The sequence below is a fragment of the Prionailurus bengalensis genome, chromosome B4 (assembly GCF_016509475.1).
Source record: "Prionailurus bengalensis isolate Pbe53 chromosome B4, Fcat_Pben_1.1_paternal_pri, whole genome shotgun sequence".
Taxonomy (NCBI): Eukaryota; Metazoa; Chordata; class Mammalia; order Carnivora; family Felidae; genus Prionailurus; species Prionailurus bengalensis.
In genome coordinates this window covers 6395162-6417098 of record NC_057358.1, presented here as the reverse complement: position 1 = coordinate 6417098, position 21937 = coordinate 6395162, and the positions used below count along the sequence as shown (strand labels likewise).

General features: G+C 47.9%; 1 protein-coding gene across 3 annotated transcripts in view; it reads left to right on the top strand.

Annotated features, from left to right (window-relative positions):
* The window catches only part of SFMBT2 (Scm like with four mbt domains 2), a 230144-nt gene extending 225040 nt beyond the window's left edge, over positions 1-5104 (top strand). For all 3 annotated transcript variants that reach the window (XM_043563399.1, XM_043563398.1, XM_043563400.1), the window contains one exon: positions 302-5104. In XM_043563399.1, coding sequence (XP_043419334.1) covers positions 302-442 — 141 coding nt within the window. In that variant the 3' untranslated portion in view covers positions 443-5104. The remainder of the gene's footprint in view (positions 1-301) is intronic.
* Positions 5105-21937: the final 16833 nt, after the last annotated feature.

Here is a 21937-nt window from a genome sequence, read left to right as displayed (position 1 = left end):
TTCAGACCTGGGTAAGAAAGAGAGAGTTGCTGCTTTTTGGAGAGAGCTCTTTTCTAGTGCTCACGTCAAGTCATGGCAGAACACGGGAGGGCCCGGGGCAGGGGTCGGGGGGGGGTGCTCTCCCAGCAGGGGGCCATCTCCTTGAGAAGGACGAGATCCTGCGGTGGTTTCCCTCTTCCGCCTCTTCACCCCCACCAGCCACCCTTCACACCCTTTGGCCCCCAGGACCAAGCCCGCCATGGCAGATACCTTCCCTTGGCGCCTGGTGTCTCGGCTCTAACGTGGCTTTGTCTCCTGGCAGGACATCGACGGTCAAGCGCTCCTGTTGCTGACTCTTCCCACGGTGCAAGAATGCATGGAGTTGAAGCTGGGGCCCGCCATCAAGCTGTGCCACCAGATCGAGAGAGTTAAAGTGGCCTTCTACGCCCAGTACGCCAACTGACGCTGCCCTCTTGGGAGGTGACCCGTTCTCTTGGGATGCAGCGTCCTGGGAAGGTTTCGAGACTGAAGCTTTACTTTGCTGGGCGACGCGCGATGGTGCGTATACAAGACAGGGCCGAAAAGCAAGGAGCGTGGAGGACCTCTTCACCCCCCAGCCTGTTTGACGTCGCCGCGATTTCACGCCCGCCCGCTACCACAGCGGTGGCTTCTGGACAGCGTCAGGCGCTGGAGGGCACCGAAGAGCTTCTCTGTACGTCTTCGTCTCCCATTTCTCCCGCCCGAGTCCAGGCAACTCCCTGCAGACGCATTTCCTAAACCATGGCCCCGCTTTGCTTTGAAAACCAAGGCGCAGCTGATGTCTTTTTTGGATGTGTCCGAGGAGGGCGCCTGGCTGGGAGGTTTTCTGCAGTCATTACGGATGCTGCTTCCACGGCAACGCACACGTGGCTTTCGCGGCATGAATGTCCCCGCGGTCTGATCTTGGTGGCGGCTCAGTTCTCAGACGCACTTGCAGGCGATGTTTCAGGATGTGGTTACAGGAGGATGGGCTAGACTGTCCGTCATCGCCCGGCAGAGGTGCCTTTTAGGAAGGAGAGGCGATGAAGTGGTTCTCCCTGAGCGATGGACATCCGGAGCCTGTAGAGGGTTCCGTTTGCAGCCTTTTGTAGAACTTCACGTACTGCTAACGTTCTGATTTAATTGCGACCACATCGGGGAGTGACTCCTTTAGTCTGGTGGGAAATGCTGAGCTGTGGACTGAAGGCAGAGCTTAATGGCAGGAACGGGAAGAGGCTTCGGGAGGCTTTGAATAAACCATCCCCTCAGAAGGATCCTGTCCTGAATCCCTTGATGAGACTGGCTTCGAGCGCCCCTCCGATGCGCCTGGCCCTGGGACGTCCCAGGAGGCGGGCGTTCCCCACAGGAATCTGGCAGTGACCCGGCCCAGCCCCGCTCTTCTTCCGCTGGCACGGCTGGCCACCAACTGCGATCTTGGGTGACCAGATCACTCTGGGACCCCTTGTCCCCATCCTGCTCCTGCTGAGAGTCCCGATCTGCCAGCACGAGACACACAGTAGGTGAAAAAGAAGCGTGGTCTCCACAACGTGGAGTGCTCCCTGCAGCCCGCCGTGGCTGGGAGGCTGCTGATTTCTGGGGCAGTTTCCGTTAAATCGGTTCAGTCCCTGGAAGAGAGATCTCTGGCTCTGAGAATTGGTTGGGTTTTGGTGACCAGCACCCCCTCTGTGTGTGTGCCCGTGAGGGACCCAGTATGGTCACTCAAACCCAAATGGACTGCTCCCCCCTGCCCTCCCCCCCCACCCCCACACGCTGCAGCAGGTGTCCAGATGCCTTTCGGAACGTGCGCGAGGAAAACTAAACCTTTAGACGTGTCCGGAGGCCGACACCGAGAGCAGAGGCTGCCCGCCCTTCGGTTACTCCTTTTTACCGTCCACCCTCCATCTTTTCTCCTTAATGAGAGTCTCAGCAGCGGGGGTGACCCCATGTGGTGGGCTTCTCAGCCGTCATATGTCGGCTACGTTTTTAAGGCATGATTCTCTGTCGGATTTCGCAGAGTGTGGTGACTGATGCCGACCTTTGTTACGAACATTCTGTCCTGGCTACCGATGCAGATGGAAACATATTTTGCAGGTGACTCTTTACTGTCTCCCCGTAGCTGATTTTTGCCACCAAGTTTTAAACATTTGGCAAGTGGCTCTGCCCGGGGCCCTGGGACGGAAGGGCCCCCCCGTGTCCCAACCCGGTGCCGCTGGCCGTGTTGTCGGGACGGAAGCGTCCGTGCTGACCGGCGCTCGGCCTGCAGCCAGGCTTCTCTCTCCTGAGCTGAAGTGTCCCCCCCCCCTCGGTCCCCCGCCCCTGCCTTCTCAGCCACTTGCTTGCGGCCTTAACCGTGGCTCAGCCTGGGGCACCCGCTGGAAAGGGTGTCTGTTGCGAGGTGTTTGGCATTTTCGCCGCGCTGACTCGCTTAGGACCCTTCACCGTGGCCTTTTCAAGCCGAGCTGTTCCCATTGCGCTTGGAACCATGAAGGCATGTAGTGGCTGCAATGTGTCTTTGTACTTTTGGGACGAATGTGACCTTCTCGTGCCCTTTCAAGTAAAGGCGACGTGGGAACAAGCACCTGGAAGGTCCTTCCGCTGGTGGCCCGGGCAGGTCACGGCCACCACTGCGGGGGGCCTCCTGCTCCCCGAGGGGCCAGATGCCCAACATGCTCCTCGTCCTCAGTCTCTGTGCGGCGATCAGTCGCTTCACCCACCACGGTTTTGCGAGTGAGCCGTAAGGACGATGGGGTTGGGGCCAGAGGCAGAAGACCCAGCCCTGGGGGAACCTTCACGAAGGTCGTGTCCGGGCCGCCCGCTGGCCCGTTGAGAGCCAGGAAACATTTTAGGACCAAGAAGATGCTTTTGCCGGGAGCGTTGCCCACGTGCTCCTGAACTTGGCTGCTCTGGGGATTGCCAGTGGCGGGTGTGGCCCACATCAGTAGCAGTGTGGTTCTGGAATGCTAAGGCGTCCGTTTCTCCATAGGATTTACCCACACCAGCTTCTGTCTCATACCTCGGGCCAATTTGCGAGGAACATTTTATACCGTGTCGTTACTGTGCCTCTTACGGCAGGAAATACTGATTTTACACCTCTTCCCCACGTGCCGCCACAGCCCCAAGCCTAACGTTTCTTGGTTGAAACACCCAACAGGCGATACGCCTCCCTCCCTTCTCCCTCCCCAGATGCTACAGTCGATGCTCTGTCTCTTTGATAATACTTTGGGACCAAAGTCCCGCCCTCTGTGTGCCGGGGTCCTGCATTACCTCCTGGAGCTGGCCGAGAAGCGTGTTCCCCTCCCGGCCACACGGACACTTTGCAGTCTGCACAGTGTGTGTAACTTGAGAAGCAGAAATGCCACCTCGTCTTTCGTGGCGAGAGGCACCCCGCGGTCCCATCCAAAGACGAATGGAGTTTGTTCAGCCCCCGCCTTGCCGACTGCATTTGGACTGTGTTGGGAAGCTATCCACCCCCCCCACGACAATATAAACCTGAAAAGAGCAGGCTGGCACAGTGGATGACCCTCTTTGCTTTTCAAAAAAAAAAAAAAAATTAAAAACCACCAAAAAACAACAACAACAAAAAAAAACGGAAACCAGTTTCCTTCACCGCGAAGTTGCATAGTACAGAGAACTCACCCGTCACTTTTAAAAGTAAGTTCCTCTGATCAAAGTTTGACTCGCACGCAGTGTTTGAGCTGCACGGCTGCTACGGTTGCTTTTCCTTATTTGATCGTATCTGAAAGAGCGTTTCCTGTGTTTGCTTTGGTTGGTTCCTCGGTAAATTCAAATGACCCAAGCCTTGGCCGCCGCCCCCTCTGACCCTTCCTGTGATCTCTGGAGACTTGATTTGGCTCTGTCTTGGAAGCTTGGTCTGAGTGCCCTAACTTGTCTCTCAGACTTTTGAGTGTTGTCATCAGGCAAGTTCTGAGATCTGCCTTTTATCTTACACCAGACACCTTTCTAAAGAGCCGTTCTCCTTTCGTTTTGCAATTACTGGGGTTTTTCATACTTCTTTTGTAGAACGCCCATTTCTGTTTCTTTGCTGTACATAGAACTATAAAAACAGTAGCGTTGAAACCTTTGCTGTGGTTTGAGCATCATTGTCATTTTTTGGTGAAGGTGGCGACCCGAGGGTCCACGTACTCTACTGTCTTTAGAACGCTGTGATCGAGTGTGCAATGATTTGAAGGGAAGCGTAATAAATGAAGGTGTCTGTAGTTTTTAAGGAAGAAGTCGTTGAAGACGTGTACATAACGGCCCGTGTCTTTTGGTGCAATAACTAATCGCGAGGAAAAGTTCGGTTTGCAGCCCAATGTCGTCATGATTCTCTTAATCGTCTACCGTGCTTTTCCGTTTCAAAGTCTTCTGGACATGGCTTTACCCCCTTCAACTCGGTTGAATATTTAATCTGGTTCTCCTGGCTTTTATCCCCAGAATTGGTTTACAGGTGTCCCCACACACGGATGCGATAGAATCGAATCGTGCTATATCTGACCCACAGAATTTACCCAAGACATTGTCATTGCTGACACGTGGCGCTGCTTGGGTGTTCGTTTAAAAGCCACCTGTGGTTCAGGTGATAAAAAGAACCCAAGCAGTTTCCCGGGCGGGTAGTCTTTCCATCTTACTGACCTGTTCTCAGTGCGCCGGCGAGCACGTAGGTCTCTTGTGAACCAGCCCGGAAGCCAGGGCAGTGCTGCAGGTGGACCTAAAGGCTACCCCGAAGGAAAAGGAGAGTCCTGGGACCAACGTTTGCCGAAAAATCTGCTCGCGATGGGGAATTGGAGACAATTTTTTTTTTTTGAAACGACAGAAGAGAACAAAATCATCTCATTTGTTGTTTAGAATGGGAGGTAGCATGCTATCTGGAAGCGTAAACTGTTCCTAGTCGTGAAAGTCCAAAGTTCTTTTGCTGTTTTACATTCCAGTTTGAGAAGTTTGTACTGAAATTCGATTCATATCTCGTGTGCCGTTCTGGTGTGCCCCAAGGAAAAATTCGTGTTTTCACTTTGGAAATTTGCAGGACAGAGGGCATGTTGTTTGGTTTGCTGTAAGATTGAATTCTGTATATATGTTTTCATGTAAATAAATGAAAATCTATATCAGAGTTATATTTTAATTTTTATTCTAAATGAAAAAAAAGACCCTTTTTACTTGAAAAAAATTGTAAGCCACGTTGTTAATAAAGTACGAATAAGTTCCACAGTGGTGTTGGTGTCTTCGTATTTAAGGTTACTGAATGTTAGTTTTAGGGTTTGCATTGTGTTCTGGGTTTTTTTTTTTTTCTTTTTTCCAGCTTGGCACGAAAGCATACGTTTATAGGGTTTTAATAACTGTGGCTCTGAAAGTCCCACGTGATAGCTTTCAGACTCACCTGCTAGCTTTGGAACTTCCTGTTCAAGGTGCTTGTGCTCATCCTTTTTATTAAAATACTACAATACGTCCTACACAGTCACGTGCAGTCTTTCCGTTTTCAGGTTTTGCAGTTCCTTCGTGATCTGGTGCGTTCGGAGGAGGACGCGGAGGCCCGTGTCTGGGAGAATAGTACTTGACCGCGTTTACACGTGTGGCCGTCCTGTGAACGTCACCAGTGGGTGTCTGGCATCTCCGTTGGAACAAAAGAGGTCCCCTGGCGCCCCTGCCCTGTGAGCGGTCTGCGTCACCAGTGGAGCACATACCTATCCCTCTGCCACTGCCCACGCCAGAAGGCATTACTGAGGGCAGAGCTCAGGCGAAGGGGACAGGGGCATTTAGGGGAAAGTGGTGAAGGAACCCTAAACAACTTCCCTTTCTTCCAACCCCAGCCCATCTGAACCAGCCAGCTTCTCTTCAAATACACTATTTTGCCCCTACAGACAATCAGGTTCTGTATACAGAGAGGTGTGTTTTGGGGCGCCAGGGTGGCTCAGTCGGTTAAGCGTCCAACTTCGGCTCAGGTCGTGATCTCACTGCTCGAGAGTTCGAGCCCCTCGTGGGGCTCTGTGCTGACAGCTGGGAGCCTGGAGCCTGCTTCAGATTCTGTCTCCCTCTCTCTCCACCCCTCTCCTGCCCATGCTCTGTCTCTCTCTCAAAAATCAATAAACATTAAAAAAAATGGCTGTTTTGTTTTGAATCACAGGAGCGTTTTCTCTCAGCTTTTCTCCACTACCAAAAACAAAGCCTAAGATGAGAGACAAAAGTGGGAAGCTTTTGTTCACTTTCTCAAAATACACTAGACGCAAAGAAGTCAAAGGTTATGTGGCTGAGTAAATACGATTATTGCATTTCTATTTGTGCCTGAAGATCTTTGATGGCAAAGACACGTAAAGACTGAATATATAACAGGATAAAGTGGAAGCTGAACACGTTTCCGGACTTCTCAATGGAATGAATTAAGGCAAAAAAAGAGGGGGGGGGGAACCTTACATTTCTCTCCATCTTGCCACCAAAAACCAATTCTATTTTTAATGTTTCCGTTCTCTGACAGGGCTGTTCACAACCTTCCGTACCCTAGAAGCTACTCCCCATCCTTCTGGCATTTGGACTGCCACCATTTCATTTCAAGGCTGTGGGACGGCGTCATGCTTACTGGAGGTTCAAAGACCACATTAAAAAAAAAAAAAGGCTGCTTGCATGGACATGACCTTGGGTGGCTCCAGTGGGAAGACGGGACGTTTGTTTAATCAGCGAGCTGAAAATACTACATCAGAATAGTAGATGGGCCACAGTGACTGACTAGGGACTAATTTTATCAGGACATTTTGTGACGTCAGCCCCACCCTGGACTAGCTCATTTGCCGTCTGGAAGTGTTCTATTCAGTGGACTCACAGAAAAGTCTTCTTGTGCTATTCTTTTTTTTTTTTTTTAGATGTTTCTTTATTTTTGAGACAGAGACGCAGAGCGTGAGTGGAGGAGGGGCAGAGAGAGGGAGACACAGAATCCGAAGCGGGCTCCAGGCTCCGAGCTGTCAGCACAGAGCCCGACGCGGGGCTCGAACTCATGAACCGTGAGATCTTGACCTGAGCCGAAGCTGGACCCTTAACCGACCGAGCCCCCCAGGTGCCCCCTACCACCGTTGCTTTCTTAAGCAGAGGCCAACTCAGCACATCACCTTGTATTTTCTCTCCTTCCTCCCCTGCTTTAATTTCCATTTTCCCTCCTTTCTGTTGCTGGGTTATTTAATCCCACAACCACACACTAGCATAGAAGCTTTGCCTCAGACTCTGTTATCTTTGGAACCCCAAATTCGACACTTGGTGCCAGAGTCTTCTAGAAAATAGACCCTCCAGGGGCACCTGGGTGGCGCAGTCGGTTAAGCGTCCGACTTCAGCCAGGTCATGATCTCGCTGTCCGGGAGTTCGAGCCCCGCGTCGGGCTCTGGGCTGACGGCTCAGAGCCTGGAGCCTGTTTCCGATTCTGTCTCCCTCTCTCTCTGCCCCTCCCCCGTTCATGCTCTGTCTCTCTCTGTCCCAAAAATAAATAAACGTTGAAAAAAAAATTTTTAAAAAGAAAATAGACCCTCCAGATGGGATTTAGAATATGATTGCCACCCATCTGAAACCAATAGGAACCCTTTTGCCAATAAGAACACCTCTGGGATAACCGGTCCCAGCAGTGCCTCAACATCACTCAAGCTCCGGCCTGTGATCGACGAGGATGAACCGCAGGTAGAAGGCAAGGTTATGGGCAGGGGTGATGATATCAGTAAAGACTACAGAGGGGGCGGGGTGCACTTGGCCGTGGTGACCTTGGAAAGGAAAGTGACAGGAAGGCTTAGGAAAGCAATTTTTTCAGCTTGGGTGCATCCAAGGCAGCTTTCAGAGACAACTCTCATCTGACACAGCCGCGGGGAAGACCTACCGAAAAATCAGGCCCGGGATCTGATTATGAGGATAGCATCGCTGCCAAGGATATGAAGCATGCAACCTTGACAGGCTTCCTTCCACAAAATCAGATGGTGACTTTTTCTGATCGTCTACAAGAGAGCTTCCGAAAGCTGGGATAGGGTCACAGAGTACGTAAGCCAAGAATCCTGAACCCTACGTTGCCCTGACCCCTCCTAGCTAGCAGGCCTTCCCCTTGCCTGAGGACAGAATGCAAAATGACCGTACAACCTTGGTTTGAGGACATAATTCGGTCCAGAACCATGCTTCTAATCCAAAGCGCTCATATATCAAAGTGAATTTCAAGAACTGTTGGCTCAGTTGTGATCAAGTGATGTTCAGCAGCACGTACTGCTCGTATTGCAAGACGTCACTCGTTTAACAAGTTAAAATTTATTAGAAGTGTTTGTTCATCTTGTGGGATACTCGCAGAACAGGTTACAATCCAAAGTTTTACTGTATTCTCCAGATGGGTATCACAGTCTCCCTGCACGTCATTGCTTCCATGATAACCAGATGAGGCTCAGGACAGCCCACGCTGGGAACTACAAACCCTGATCCTGGAAGGATCTGTCCACACACCGCAGGAATTGCGGGAAGTGGCTAATGTACCCGCAGAAGCTGGGGGTGCTTAGGCAGAAGTAGATAAGGAAGCTAGACCAAGCACTGGCTAAGAGACTGGATGTTGGGCATTTACCTGGGACTTGGGATTTAGCATTCTCGTAAGGACAGCTTGGAGCCAGTCTAATGCTTACCTGAGATGGTTCCCAGAGGTTGGCCCATAGTAAACACGATGGAAATGCCAGAACATTCTCTTTGCGGTATTGAGGAAGAAGCCAGAAGGCTGGCCGGACGATGGATCCACTCTGTAAAACAGGAGTAGGCCAATGCTCCTGCTTTTTTTTAGAATAGAGCTTTCAGGCACATTGAACTTGTACTTTCTGTCTTGGAAAGACAGTGGGGCATCTTGTTCTGAGCACACGAGAGTTGGTCGTCAAGGGAGAGAGTATACGAGGGGCACCACGGGTTGGCGGTGTTGGGTCAGTGAATGCACTTTCCTGGATGTGCTCGGCACCCCACTGACTCCCGGACCTGTGCCTCCTTGATGCACAGCCCCAGACTCTGCGGCCAGTACTTCCCCCCTCAACACCACGTGCAGTCACATCTGCTCCTCTGCCCCTTGAGGCCCGGCCCACACCGCCACGCAGGCAGCCGCGTGCACTGTGGCTCCCAGAGCCCATTGTACCAGACCCATCCAGACTTCCACGCCTTCCGTCTCTGCGCCCAGGCAAAGCACTGGGCTGTGTGGACGGTGGCTTCTCCCCAGTGGCAGAACTGGAATCCGGAACCTGATCCTGGAAGTGCCAGGGGTTCATGTCTCATGGGCAAACGTTAATCAATGAGAGACAGGAGGTGACCAGCAGGTAAATTCCTCTGCCGTCCTCCCCCAGATGGACTTTCCCCAGTAGGGTGGTCTGGACATCTGCCCAGAGACCTCCCACACGTCTGAACAACCACTCGTGCCTTGTCGTGAAATCCTGGCCAGCAACACAGTGCACTACGATGTGTTCACCCTTCCGTGCCTTCCTCCCCTCAGCGTGGGAGTCCACCAATAAAGCTTCAGCTTATAAACTTATCTTCAGGATCTATTTTCCAGGGAACTAGCCGGAGGCAGGAGGCAGTTATTATTATATTTGTATATGCACTGTACAAATAATAGTGGTGAAATATTCTGGTGTAATCCAGCCATCATCTGGAGCCTGGGAAACGTACAAGCCTTGTGCCATTGAGAACGCTCATCGTAACATGAATCCTTTTTGGATTGCTTTAAGACATGGGTTGGAGGTTCAAATTAAAAATGCTCTTTCTGGGGGCGCCTGGGTGGCGCAGTCGGTTAAGCGTCCGACTTCAGCCAGGTCACGATCTCGCGCTCCGTGAGTTCGAGCCCCGCGTCAGGCTCTGGGCTGATGGCTCGGAGCCTGGAGCCTGTTTCCGATTCTGTGTCTCCTTCTCTCTCTGCCCCTCCCACGTTCATGCTCTGTCTCTCTCTGTCCCAAAAATAAATAAACGTTGGAAAAAAAAAAAAAATTTAAAAAAAATGCTCTTTCTGGTTATTAAAGTAATATGTGTGTGTTACAGAAAATTTGGAAAGGTGGGATGCACGGGTGGCTCAGGCGGTTAAGCGTCCAACTCTTGATATCGGCCCAGGTCATGATCTCACGGTTCATGAGTTTGAACCCTACGTTGGGCTCTGTGCTGACAGTGCAGAACCTGCTTGGGATTCCCTTTCTCCCCCGCCCCCCCGCCCCCTCTCTACCCCTTACCCCGGCTCATGCTCTCTTCTCTCTCTTGAAATAAATAAACTTAGGACAAATTGAAAGTAGAGCCATTAAATCTATTCTTTCACTACATCTAGTTACCACATTACCGCACTTCCACATATATATTTATAACACAATATTGAAATCAAGTTTATGCCACTTAAAAATTGCTCGTCAGTTTATTTTGTAATCATGCTCTCTGGGGTGGAGTTAATATTTTTATGTCTCTAATATTTTTTAAAGCTTCAATACATGTATGGGGCACCTGGGTGGCTCAATTGGTCAAGCGTCTGGCTTCGGCTCAGGTCATGATCTCACGGTCCGTGAGTTCGAGCCCCGCGTCGGGCTCTGTGCTGACAGCTGGGAGCCTGGAGCCCGCTTCAGATTCTGTGTCTCCCTCCCTCTCTGCCCCTTCCCCGCTCATGCTCTGTCTCTCTCTGTCTTAAAAGTAAAAAACATTAAAAAAAATTTTAAAAAGAAAGCTTCAATAAATGTTGAGGTGATTCATCATAACAGATGTTTGTGTGCCACTCACTCAGCTTTGACAAATATGACTGTTTTGCCATATTTGCTTCAGATTTATGTATTTTATAAAATCTTATAGGTAGAGTCGAAACCCCTTTTATCTCCTCCCTGGTTCTGTTTCCCTCCCTCGCTTCCCAGAGGTGACCACAGTTCTGACTTTGGCGTGCTCCAATTGTAGGTGATATTTCTATATTCTGACTGCATTTGTATGTAATCATAATGACCCGTGCTTCTGTTTTATGGGATCTCACTATTTTAGCGAGTGTTATCAGGCTGCACGCCTCAGAGTGCAGTTTGCTGTTTTGGCTCAATATCCTCTTTGTGAGAGTTACGCATATTAATGTATCTCTGATTCATTTCTTTTCACTGTTGCATAAATTCCACTGAATGTAAGACAATTTCCTTCTCCATCCTCCTACTCTTGGACCTCAGTGTTTCTGCCGAACCAAACATTCTTGTACAGTTTTTATTATGTACACGTGCTGCGGTGTCTCTGGGATGTCTCTAAGGGTGGACTTGTGGGTCATGGGCTGTGCCTCTTCTCCGCTTTGCTGGATGTCACCAGTGGCGTCGCAGGGGGATCCCAGTCTGCAGTCCTGCCGGGGATGTGGGAGCCACCCTGGCCCCGCACCCCTGCCCGTCCTTGGCCGAGCTCCTAGTCATTGCTAATCTGACGAGCATAGACGTGATAACTCCAGAGAGTTTCCATTTGCGCTTCTGTAATGACTAGTGACCTCGAGCGTCTTTGGCCATTCCTGTCTTTCTTGCGAATCGTCTGCTCATAACCACACATTCTCATTCTCTCTCCCTCCCCTGCTTCTTCCTCTTGCTGATTTATAAGCGTTTCATAAAATGACTCCTTGAGGTTAATCCCCTATCAGCTGTCTGCACTGTAAATTTGTCCACTTTGTTTTCCTCTCGTCACTTGACTTTGTCCTTTGTCGTTCAGAGAGGTGTTTATTTTAATATACTTCAATATAGCATCCTTTTCCGTTAGGGTTCTTGCTCTTATTCTCTTGTTGAAGAACCCGTTGCTACTTGGAAGACATTCAGATGGTCTCTTTTATTTTCTTTTAAAAGTTTTACTCTTTCCAGCCCCTCCAGAATATTTTGGGGTGGGGGGGATCTTGGTGTTTCCCGTATTATCCAGAGAGGTGATACCAGTTCACACTCTTGCCATACGAGCATCACACCTGCACGAAGTCCTCACCAGGGCTTGGCAGAGTTTGTGGTTATTGCCGGTCCGAGGAGTGTGGGAACGGTACGGTCAGGGAAGGAGTCAGACCATCAAATGACCCTGTTCTATCTGCTGAGGATTTTCTCCTTTTCCCACAGACCTGCCATTCCGATGTGCGTCACTTTTAGCATTTACGTATACATGTGGGTCTGTGTCTGGCCCCATATTGTGTTTCATTGGTCTGTTTGTCCATCCCGATGTCATTGCCACAGTAAGTATTAGGGCTTTATAATAATTCTTGATACCCAGAAAGGGAAATCTGCCCATCTTCTTCTGACTCAAAGCTGTCTCGGCTATTCGTAGTTTTATTCTTCATCGTGAATTTTAGACTCAACTTGTTGAGCTCCAGAGAATACTCTGTTGCGATATTGATTGGAATTCCATTACGTTGATGGGAACATCTGGAAATCACTGACCTCTTTCCTCCTGTTGAACCTTTCTGTCCAGAAGATGGTGCAGTTATTTATTTACTCATGTTTTTTTTTAAATAAATTCTTCAGTAAGGTAATGATGTCAGTCTCCATGAAAGTCATCTTGCCTAAAAGTCTCTTCATTATTACATTAAAAAAACCCCACAAAACCTTCAAGCAGCAGGTGTTATGAGAGCATGTTCTGAGGACAAAACTACATTTTGCATTATTTGGGCTATTTAGAAATGTGATTTTTTAGCCCATGTGAAAATTCATATTAACACGAGGTTCATCGAACTTTCCATTCCCAAAACGCTCGGCTAGTTGACATTTCTAAATGTCTCTTCTGCATAGTTTAAGTCTTAGTAAAAAACCTCAGTTTTTCTGCAAACGGTTTGAAAAAACCGCTTTGCATGCTACCCCTTCTGACTTGTCATAAATCCCTGTAGCCGAGAGGTGTGAAGTTAGAGCGGTAGGAAGGTGGGAACGGTCTCTTTGGTTCTATGCCTCACACTGATCATGCTGACCTACGACATTTTGAACAAAGTGGCCCATGCTCTCCCCTCTGTTGGCACAAACTGTTGACCCTGTTGTAATACAGACACCTGTGCTGTATGTCACCGACCAACTGACCCAGCTGAATTAGGGCATCCTTAACATGCAAGTGACCTGATCGGTGCTGTCCCAATAATCCCTATAAATGAGTTGAAATGGAAACATTTTATGAGACGCTCCGGCTTACGTGCAGCTAATCATTCTGGTAAGAAACCCAAGAGAACGCCGATGGCATCTGACAAAAACGATTCATGCCTATTAGGCAGATGCACGGTGCTGAGTCCATTAGGGAGAAAAACAGCACTGTCCTAGCTGCTCATCAGAGGGCGGAAGGCCACGTGGAAAGGAGGCAGACCATTCACAGAAATCGCTGCCAAGGAAAACAGAGCTGATGTGTGTACGAGGGGCTTCAGGCTGGGACTCAAGAGGGACGTGACGTTTCCATTGCTTCTCAGATCCCTCTACAAGGTCCCAGACCACTGGTCAGCAGTATCGAAGACTCGGACGCCTCCGGGACAGTGAGGCCAACGGTTGCCTTGTCTTCTCATTTTCTAAGGGCGACCAGAAATCTAGATATTTCTGTGAAGTTTCCAAATTGTTCGATGCCGGCAAGAAGTTCAGACGTTTTAAGGATGATGATATCTTGAGGAAGATGTCTACAGCCGGATGCCAAGCCACCAGGTCAGGAGCTCTGCCTTGCTCAAGCCTTACCAAGGCAAGGTCCTTACCACAGAAGCCACCTGGGAACTGCATTCAATAGTAAATAGAAGACACTTCCTGGGAGATTTTTTTTAATCACCTTTCCCAAGGCACTCAAATTGTTATCTACTCTGACAGTAGTTAAAACATCAGAGTTGATTCTTACTCAATTGAAGGCTTACTCATAACTCTTCAAAGTGAAAATGAAAGTCCTCACGGCATTATCTGACGGTGTAGGGATGGCCATGTTTGTGCATGGTTTTGCTTTGGGGGCAGGGGCCTGGTTCAGGTGCTAGCTTGCTTTCTCCATTTCAATCCAGGAGAAAGAAGAGGCTGGTTATCAAGAGGTCCAAACTGCAGGCTTGCTGTGCTCCAATGGTACGACCTGAGTCAGGTAGATGAACCCCTCTACTTTTCCATTTCTTCATCTGTACAATGGGCATGAACATGCCGTGATGGTTCACACCTATGGTGTGCTAGGCTCTGTGCTGGGAGCTACACAAATTACCCGACTTATGCCTCACAGTTCAATGAAGACTCAGGCATTATCAGATACCGTTGTATATATAGATGAGAGGGCTGAGGCTCAAATATTAAATCGCTCACTTTTGGAGGGCAGATTTGGGATTTGAAACCTCCACAAAGTGAATGTGAATTCACCTGGAACAAAACCCAAGGTGCTTTTCAAACTCAAATTATATCATGGACCAGCTTCTCCAAAGGGACCAACACAGGAACACGGCCATAAGCTGGAGATGGGATTCGCTTATTGGTGGACCATCCGCCGTGTGTCAGGTGCATTGCGAAAAATAGAACAGAATAATACTTGGGTCTCGTGTTCTTGTGTTTAAGGACTGACGATCAACTAGAGGGACTCTGAGTACATAATGAGTTTTAGAGATCCTTGCTTTGTGTCAGATCCTGGGAGAATTCAGATATAATCTCTAAGGCTCCAGCATTCCTTGGGCAGTGTGCTTTGCATAAGCTGTTTGTTCTCTTATGTCCTGAATGTTTTCCTTGTATTTTAAAATGTTAACCTTTTGGGGCACCTGGGTGGCTCAGTCGGTTAAGCGTCCGACTTCGCTTCAGGTCATGATCTCACGGTTTGTGAGTTCGAGCCCCGCGTCGGGCTCTGTGCTGACAGCTGGGAGCCTGGAGCTGCTTCAGAATCTGTGTCTCCCGCTCTCTCTGCCCTCCCCTGCTCACGCTGTGTCTCTCTCTGTCTCTCAGTAATAAATTAAAAAAAAATTAAAATGTTAACCTTTTTCTCTAATGATAGGGCAGCCTGGACCACAGTATCTGGTAATAAGTTGTAAAAACATGGCATTGTTGTGGCTCTAAGTCTTACAAGAGCAAACAATGTAGTTCTGAATGGCTTCTATTCCAAAGAATACTTTTTTGGGGAGTGGGAATACATTTTATTTAAGGCCAAATGACAAGAAAAAGTTTTTTACTACATTCTCTTATACCTGTGTAGAACAGCATTCAGTCATTCAATTAGCATATGTTAAATATGTTGCTGTGGGCCAGGCACTCTGGCAGGGACATAAGTAGCAAGATTCCTACAATACAGTCACTCTTCGAACACTCCGTCTAGTGGGAGATGAACATGGGGCGGGGCAGGGGGACAGTGGCGCTAGAGAGCAGTGGTTAAGAGTGTGGTCTCTGAAGTCCAGCTGTCCAGATGTCTGTACTTTGGGTGAGTAACTTAACATCTGCCTGCCCTTCCTTCATCATGTGCAAACTTGGGATAATAGCATCTAGATCATTTGGATGTTAAAAGAGTAAATGGAAATATTAGTACATGGGACTATTAGAAATACACCCTCAGAAACGCATCATGGTGAACATCAGTATATACCGAATGTTCGTAGAAGCGTTGTTCGTAATAGTCCCCAACACCCCAACACCCATCATTAGTAAGCTGGATCAGCTGACTGCAGAACAATGAAAATGGATCATCTACAGCTGTATCCAAAAGCATGAATGAATATTTAAAAGAACAATATCAAGTTAAACAAGCCACAGTCAACAACATAGATGCTTCATGATTCTGCTTCTATCAAAATTCAAAAACAGGCACCATCATGAAAATTAAACCAGATATTTGTACGGATACATAATTAAGCACAAAACTATCAAGAAAAGCGAGGGAATTGATGCCATAAAATTGGTGTCTGTCGATGGGGAAGGGGTCGGAGTTACCCAGACAGGAAGAATGACGTAGCCTAGGGCGGCTGGGGAGGTTTCTAGGCACTTGGATGGGCCGGGTGTCAGCATCCGCCTGTGGGAATGAGGGGCCGGCCTTCCCAAGGTGGAGAAGAAGAGCGAGGATGTAGGGAAGTTACAGGGGGGCGGCTGTGGGTGCTCCCAGGTTAAAGATTGGGAGTGACACAGACTTCTGGAAGCTAGAGCAGGGGTCTCATGGCTGCCAGTGCTTTCCTTCTTTGTGCTTGTGAGGCTGGTTTGGGAGTTCTGGCAGGGTGAGTTAGGACTCTGACTACCTTGGCCTCACTTCTGAGGTCTCTGCTGAATGCTGCCTATTTGCAAAGACACCTCTCCACTCTAGATGCTAGAAACTTGAACAGATCTACACACAGGCAGAGACTGGAATCAGTCAAAGACTCCAGGGGATTCTCTGCAGATTTCTGGAAGCTTCTCTGCATAGCTCCCACCTCTCCGTTACTCTGCTCCGTAAATCCTAGCCTTCTAAGTTTCCCTAACCTCCGACCTCTGGACTCTCCCCTTAGGTCATTGTTTAAGTTTGAGTTCCATTTCCGGTGGAGGGACCAACCTTTCCAGTTTTCCAGGGATGGAGGGACATCTGGGGACACAGGACTTCCAGGTGCTGAAACCAGGATGGCTGGTCACCTGAAGTCAGTCTGCAAATGCCTCCAATAGAAAGTGTGTGTGATCACAAGGATGGCTTGTTTTCTGTGATTCCTACTTCTGAAAATAATCCTTTCCTATGTGTTGTCTTCTAATTGCTTACAGCAGGAGCCTGAGTCAACATCCTCTTCCTCCCTCCTGGCTGGAAGGGGAAGTTCATCTTTTTTTCTTTCCATTATGAGTCTCATTTCTTTTTCTTCTACAAATGAGGATACAGAACTAAATCCAACCATTGTGAGGATTAAGAGATAATATGTACAGATGTTTGAAAATCACAAAATGTTATATATAAATGCTTACGTTTTAAAATCTTTTTAGCTGTTTATTTATTTTGAGACAGAAAGCGTGAGAAACGGGAGGGGCAGAGAGAGAGGAAAAGAGAATCCTAAGCCGGCTCCAGGCTCAGTGCAGAGTCCAAACCTGGCTCTTGATCTCAGCACCGTGAGATCGTGACCTGAGCCGATAGCAACAGTCGGACGCTTAACTGACTGAGCCACCCATAAATACCTCCCAAGATACCATATCCACTTTCATACTTCGAACACTTGACTTATACCGATAGATACTAAGCTTGAAGCATATTGTCGTGACAGGTTGTCCTTGCACAAGACCAAACAGAGAATAACAAGTGTGACTTTGGAAGACACAATAAGGAAAGCTTTGGGAAAATGTTTGTAGAATTACGACAAAAGGTTCATATGATCAATAATCGCATAGTTCCTAAGAAATAAATGCATGAACTCCCCAAGGAAAAAGACACTGGAGACCACTGGGGCCATGGCGTCTTGGAGAAAAGCTCCACTTGACATGAAGACTTGGAGTGGTCACACCTGTTCGTCATTCGCACTGATTAGTGACCGTGCTAGTGGCCGCTGGTGGGTTTTCTCCCTGCCTGTCTCCTCGTGCAGATCCGGTCGTCCAGGTTCTTTCTGCAGTACGAGCACCCCCCACCCCGGGGCCATCTTGGCAGCAGAGGACCCAGGAAAGCATCTGCTTCTGCACCTTCCATGAGCACCTGTCCCATGAGAGGACTGCCGTGTCTCCCCCAGGTGCTTCTCATCAGATGCTAACCAACGCAAGAGGCTGTAGCGTTCAAAGCCGAGCACGGGGGCCCCTTGCTCAAATGCGGGATTTGCACAGCTTGCTTTAAAGAGAGACTGTTGGCCTGGCCGGTGGAAGGTGGCATTCTGGATGACAACAGAGTCCAGGTAGGACTACTCGGCGTCAGCGTATTTGGTGGCTGAGGTAACACTGCCCCGCGATCTGGGGGCTGGGGCTCGGTTGAGACCGGTGTCCCTGGGGGCCGAGGAGACGAGAAGAAGAAGGATTCTCTTCCACCTCGTCCGGCTGAACAAAATCCTGGCGTTCCTAAGGCAGGGACGAATCGGATCTAATCTTTTCTCTTGCCTCCTTTTCTCCATTTTAAAGAAATGCTGCCCAAGCTTGTGTTCCCGTCCCTGCCAGCTTTAGTCAATGACCGCTCAGTGTCCCCAACGTGGTTCCTCCAATGCCAGCTGGTGTGGGGCGGTCAGGTACGCGGTCTTGGGTGTGTTCTGAGTGCCACGTGGTCTGGCCGTGAGACAGGAGTGAGGACTTCTGACCTGAAGGTATACAAGATTCTGCGATGGGGGATTTTGTGAGCTCAGGAAGGACTTGGTGACACCAACAACCAGTTCCCCAAAGGCTTCTCTTATGGTGGTGGGGGGGGGGTGTGGAGGGGGGGCTAACATTCATGACAGGAAACACGTGTAACCAGTGGCCAGGGAATAATGACATCAGTGATTCCAACACGGATGACTCACTCCTAGGGTTCCGTACTCTGGTCAGCCCTGGCATAGCACTGGTAATATGTGAAATTATTACCCAGGGTGTGTGTGTGTGTGTGTGTGTGTGTGTGTGTATGTGAAGGATTAACAAGTTCCTTGGGTGTCTTCTCAAAATAGAAATGTAATTGTCCTCTTTTCAGATGACAAATGATTGTCATCATTTTGTAGTCTCGAGTAAACTACAGCGTGGCAATTTGTTTCGTGTTTTTCAATATAGATTACGTATGTACATTACGTATTTCTTATGTGTCAACCTATGAGCTTTTTCTGCATCATAGTATCTCAAGACAGAAAAAACCCTACTTTCCCGTTTTGAACAATGTTTTTGTACGCATTTACCCTTCAAGTTATTTTAGCCGTCCCCTACGATTGATGTTTTGGTTGTTTCTAGTTTTCTGTTATCGTAAACAGTGATTCCGTGAACATCTTAACACACGCTTGTCCCCACGGACACTTCTCTTATTTTTCACACTCCAATCTTTAATTCTTCTTGAATTTCTTTTGGTTTAATGTCTATAGATACACCAAAGTTATTCCAAGTGTGGAAAGGTAGATAATATTTTGTCCTTTTATTTTCTTATTCCTGTAAGATATATATTCCAGGTAGAACTGTCATCTCAGAAGATATGCATATTAACCGGGCTCATGCCTTCTAGCAGGAGGTCCCAACTGATATTCTGATCCACTGTAGTGGAGTGACTTTCTTTCTTTTTATATACTCTCACTGGCGATGGTTAGAGACTCCCTTTAATTTCTGCCAGTCATTTAGGAGGGAAGAAAGTGAGGCTCCTGGTTCTCTAATTTGCGTTCTTTGAATATTAAAAGTACTTTAGTTTTTCATACATTTCTCAGCCGTTTATATTTCTTGTCAGAAGCACCTGGATTCCAATTCCAGAGAACTGGAACAAAAAAGTGTACCAATAAAACATCCAGAATTTGCCACATGTTCACCTGAGCCAGGCACTCCCCCTCGGGGCTTGGAAAGCTGCCCTATCTGAATTCCAGCTCCCTTCCTTTTTTTTTTTTTAATAAATAAATTTATTTATTTAAAATTGTTTTCAGTTTACTTATTTATTTTGAGAGAGAGAGAGAGAGGGTGAGTAAGTGTGCAAATGGGGCAGGGGCAGAGAAGGAGAGAGAGAGAAAATCCCAGGCAGGCTCCATGCTGTCAGCACAGAGCCCGACGCAGGGCTCGAACTCACGAACTAGCCTCGAGTAAACTATACAGTAAGTATAGTACTCGAGTAAACTATAATTTATTTCAATTCAAGTTAGTTAACATGCAGAGTAGCATTGGTTTCAGGACTCAGCCCCCTTCCTCTGCCCTCGTAGTCCTCTTCCTGCTTTGTTTCCTTGTCCTTCCTGGTTCTTACCCCTTTCCAGCACCTTCCACGTTGTTTTTGCTGAGCCTCGCCATCTTCTGTCTCCCGACTGAGATGGTGGCTCCATGAAGACAGGTGAATTTGATTGCTTTTCCTCTTCCTCTGTGTCTTTAGAGTCTGGCACACGGTCGGTGCTCAGTTCATACCTGTTGAATAAATAGGTGGTCTGAGATCTCTGTTTGATAAGAATTATCCTGTTGAATCATCACAGCAGTTCTTGAGGTGGTATTGTTCCCCCCTCCACCACTTACAGCTGAGGAAGACTTGAGGAAGGAGTTGGACCACAACCTGAAAGGTGAAGTGTCAGTGTCAGGATTAGAACTTGAAGTGTCTCCAAGTCCGGAATGTTCTTATCCACTCCTTCAGGAGTCCTGGGCTAGAGGAACAAGAGCCTATGTCAGAATCAAGAAGCAGACCCTTTCGTAGAGAGATGGTTGCATGCCATTTTCAGAATGATCACATCGTGTTGAGAGGCATATAGTGAAGTTCACACAACACGGATTCTTTCTAGGCTAAGCACATTGCAATGGTCACATCCACTAGCGCTCTGAAAATCAGCATCTTTAAAGAAAACAGCTTAATTTGTGTGCTAGTAATAGAGTTATTTGCACTGAGGAGTGGTGGAAAGGAAGGTGAACGCTATGTGGATTGACATTTGTGGAGTGGGTACCATGTGCCAGCTGCTTTGTATTTATTATTTCATCCAGTCTAGACAACGACGCTGGGAAACATGCAATCTGAGGTCCGTTTCCCTCCTCCGTGTTCACGCAGAACCCTGGGCTTATCTTTATGCACAGTGTTTGAAATCCTGGCTCCTGACTCGTCTTCCTGACCACGCTGGGATTTCTTGGAGGCCGGCATTATTGTATCTTGTTCCTTGTCAGACGAATCTCCAGAATCTAGTGTGGCTCCTGGCACAAAAGCAATGCTGTAAAAAAAACTAAATAAATGAATTACGGTGGACTGTCCAGTTTGGAAAGTGGAGTTCAGATAACCTTGAGGGTCTAAAAATTTAAGAAATGAGAGCATCACATACATGAAAGAACTGGAAAATAACCTAAGATAGTTTGTAGTCAAGTGCTTGATTTTGCAGTATACAATGTCTGAGAAGCAGACTTCAAAGAATGGAAAGATCATGGTGGGTTGAGATTAGTCATGGGAAGATTCATTTCTTTATTCATTTGTTCAGTATATTATAAATGCTTACAACGTATTGTAAACTCTCTTGGGCATAAACATTAACCAGCATAATCCTTGACCTCAAGGCATGTACATTCTCACAGAAAAATCAGAGAGAGGGATATCTGAGACTAGAATACTCTCAATTTCTAGTCCAATGTAATTGCAATAAAAACATGGGACACGATTTTCCCTTTGCAAAGATCAGTACTGATCATTTGTTTTTAAGTAATTTTAACTTCCTTCATGCCAACTCCAGCAAAATTGAATATGCTTAAATTTTTACTGTGTTTGAATTTCATATATCTTATAGATGGCAGCTCAGCCCCCTAGCTCAGAACTAAGATGTCAGTACCCAGAGTTCAAACAACATTATTGTCACCATCGTCAACGACATCATCAAAACGTCTCTTGAGCCTTTACGGCGGACCAGGCTCTGTGCTGACGTCTTGTTGGCTCACAGGTGATGGACACGCAGCACGGGCATGCTGAAGTGCAGATATAAAATAGAGTCATGGGGAGGGGGTGACCTATAAGCCAAGAGGAAGCAGAGCTCACGCCATCTCCTGACTTCTTAACCTACAATATGGACCAGGCATAAATGGACAACTCTAGTCTGGTCAATGCTTAAGGAAGCTCTACCTGAACATGATCCACATGTTTATAGTTCCGGGATCCAGCAGATCTAGGAGAACTGTGTGAGGGTGGACACTTCCTGGATTGGGATCCACACGTTTATAGTTCCGGGATCCAGGAGATCTATGCAACTGTGTGACAGTAGATGCTTCCTGGATTGGGGGAATGGCCTTTTGGTAGAAAGGGGAGCCTTCAGAGGTAAACAACTAAATCAGCTCTCCTTCTGCTGAGCTGACTGACCCCCAGAGCCAGCCCTCTGCCTAAGTATCCAAAGAGGCCCCCAGGACGTCCAGATTTGCCGTCACCTCCGTGGATTAGAGGGATTATTTCATTTAATCCTCCAACGGCCTTAGGAGATGTTCCCTGTTACTATTTTCATTTTACAGATGAGCAAACGAAGCCATGCAGAAATTAAAGA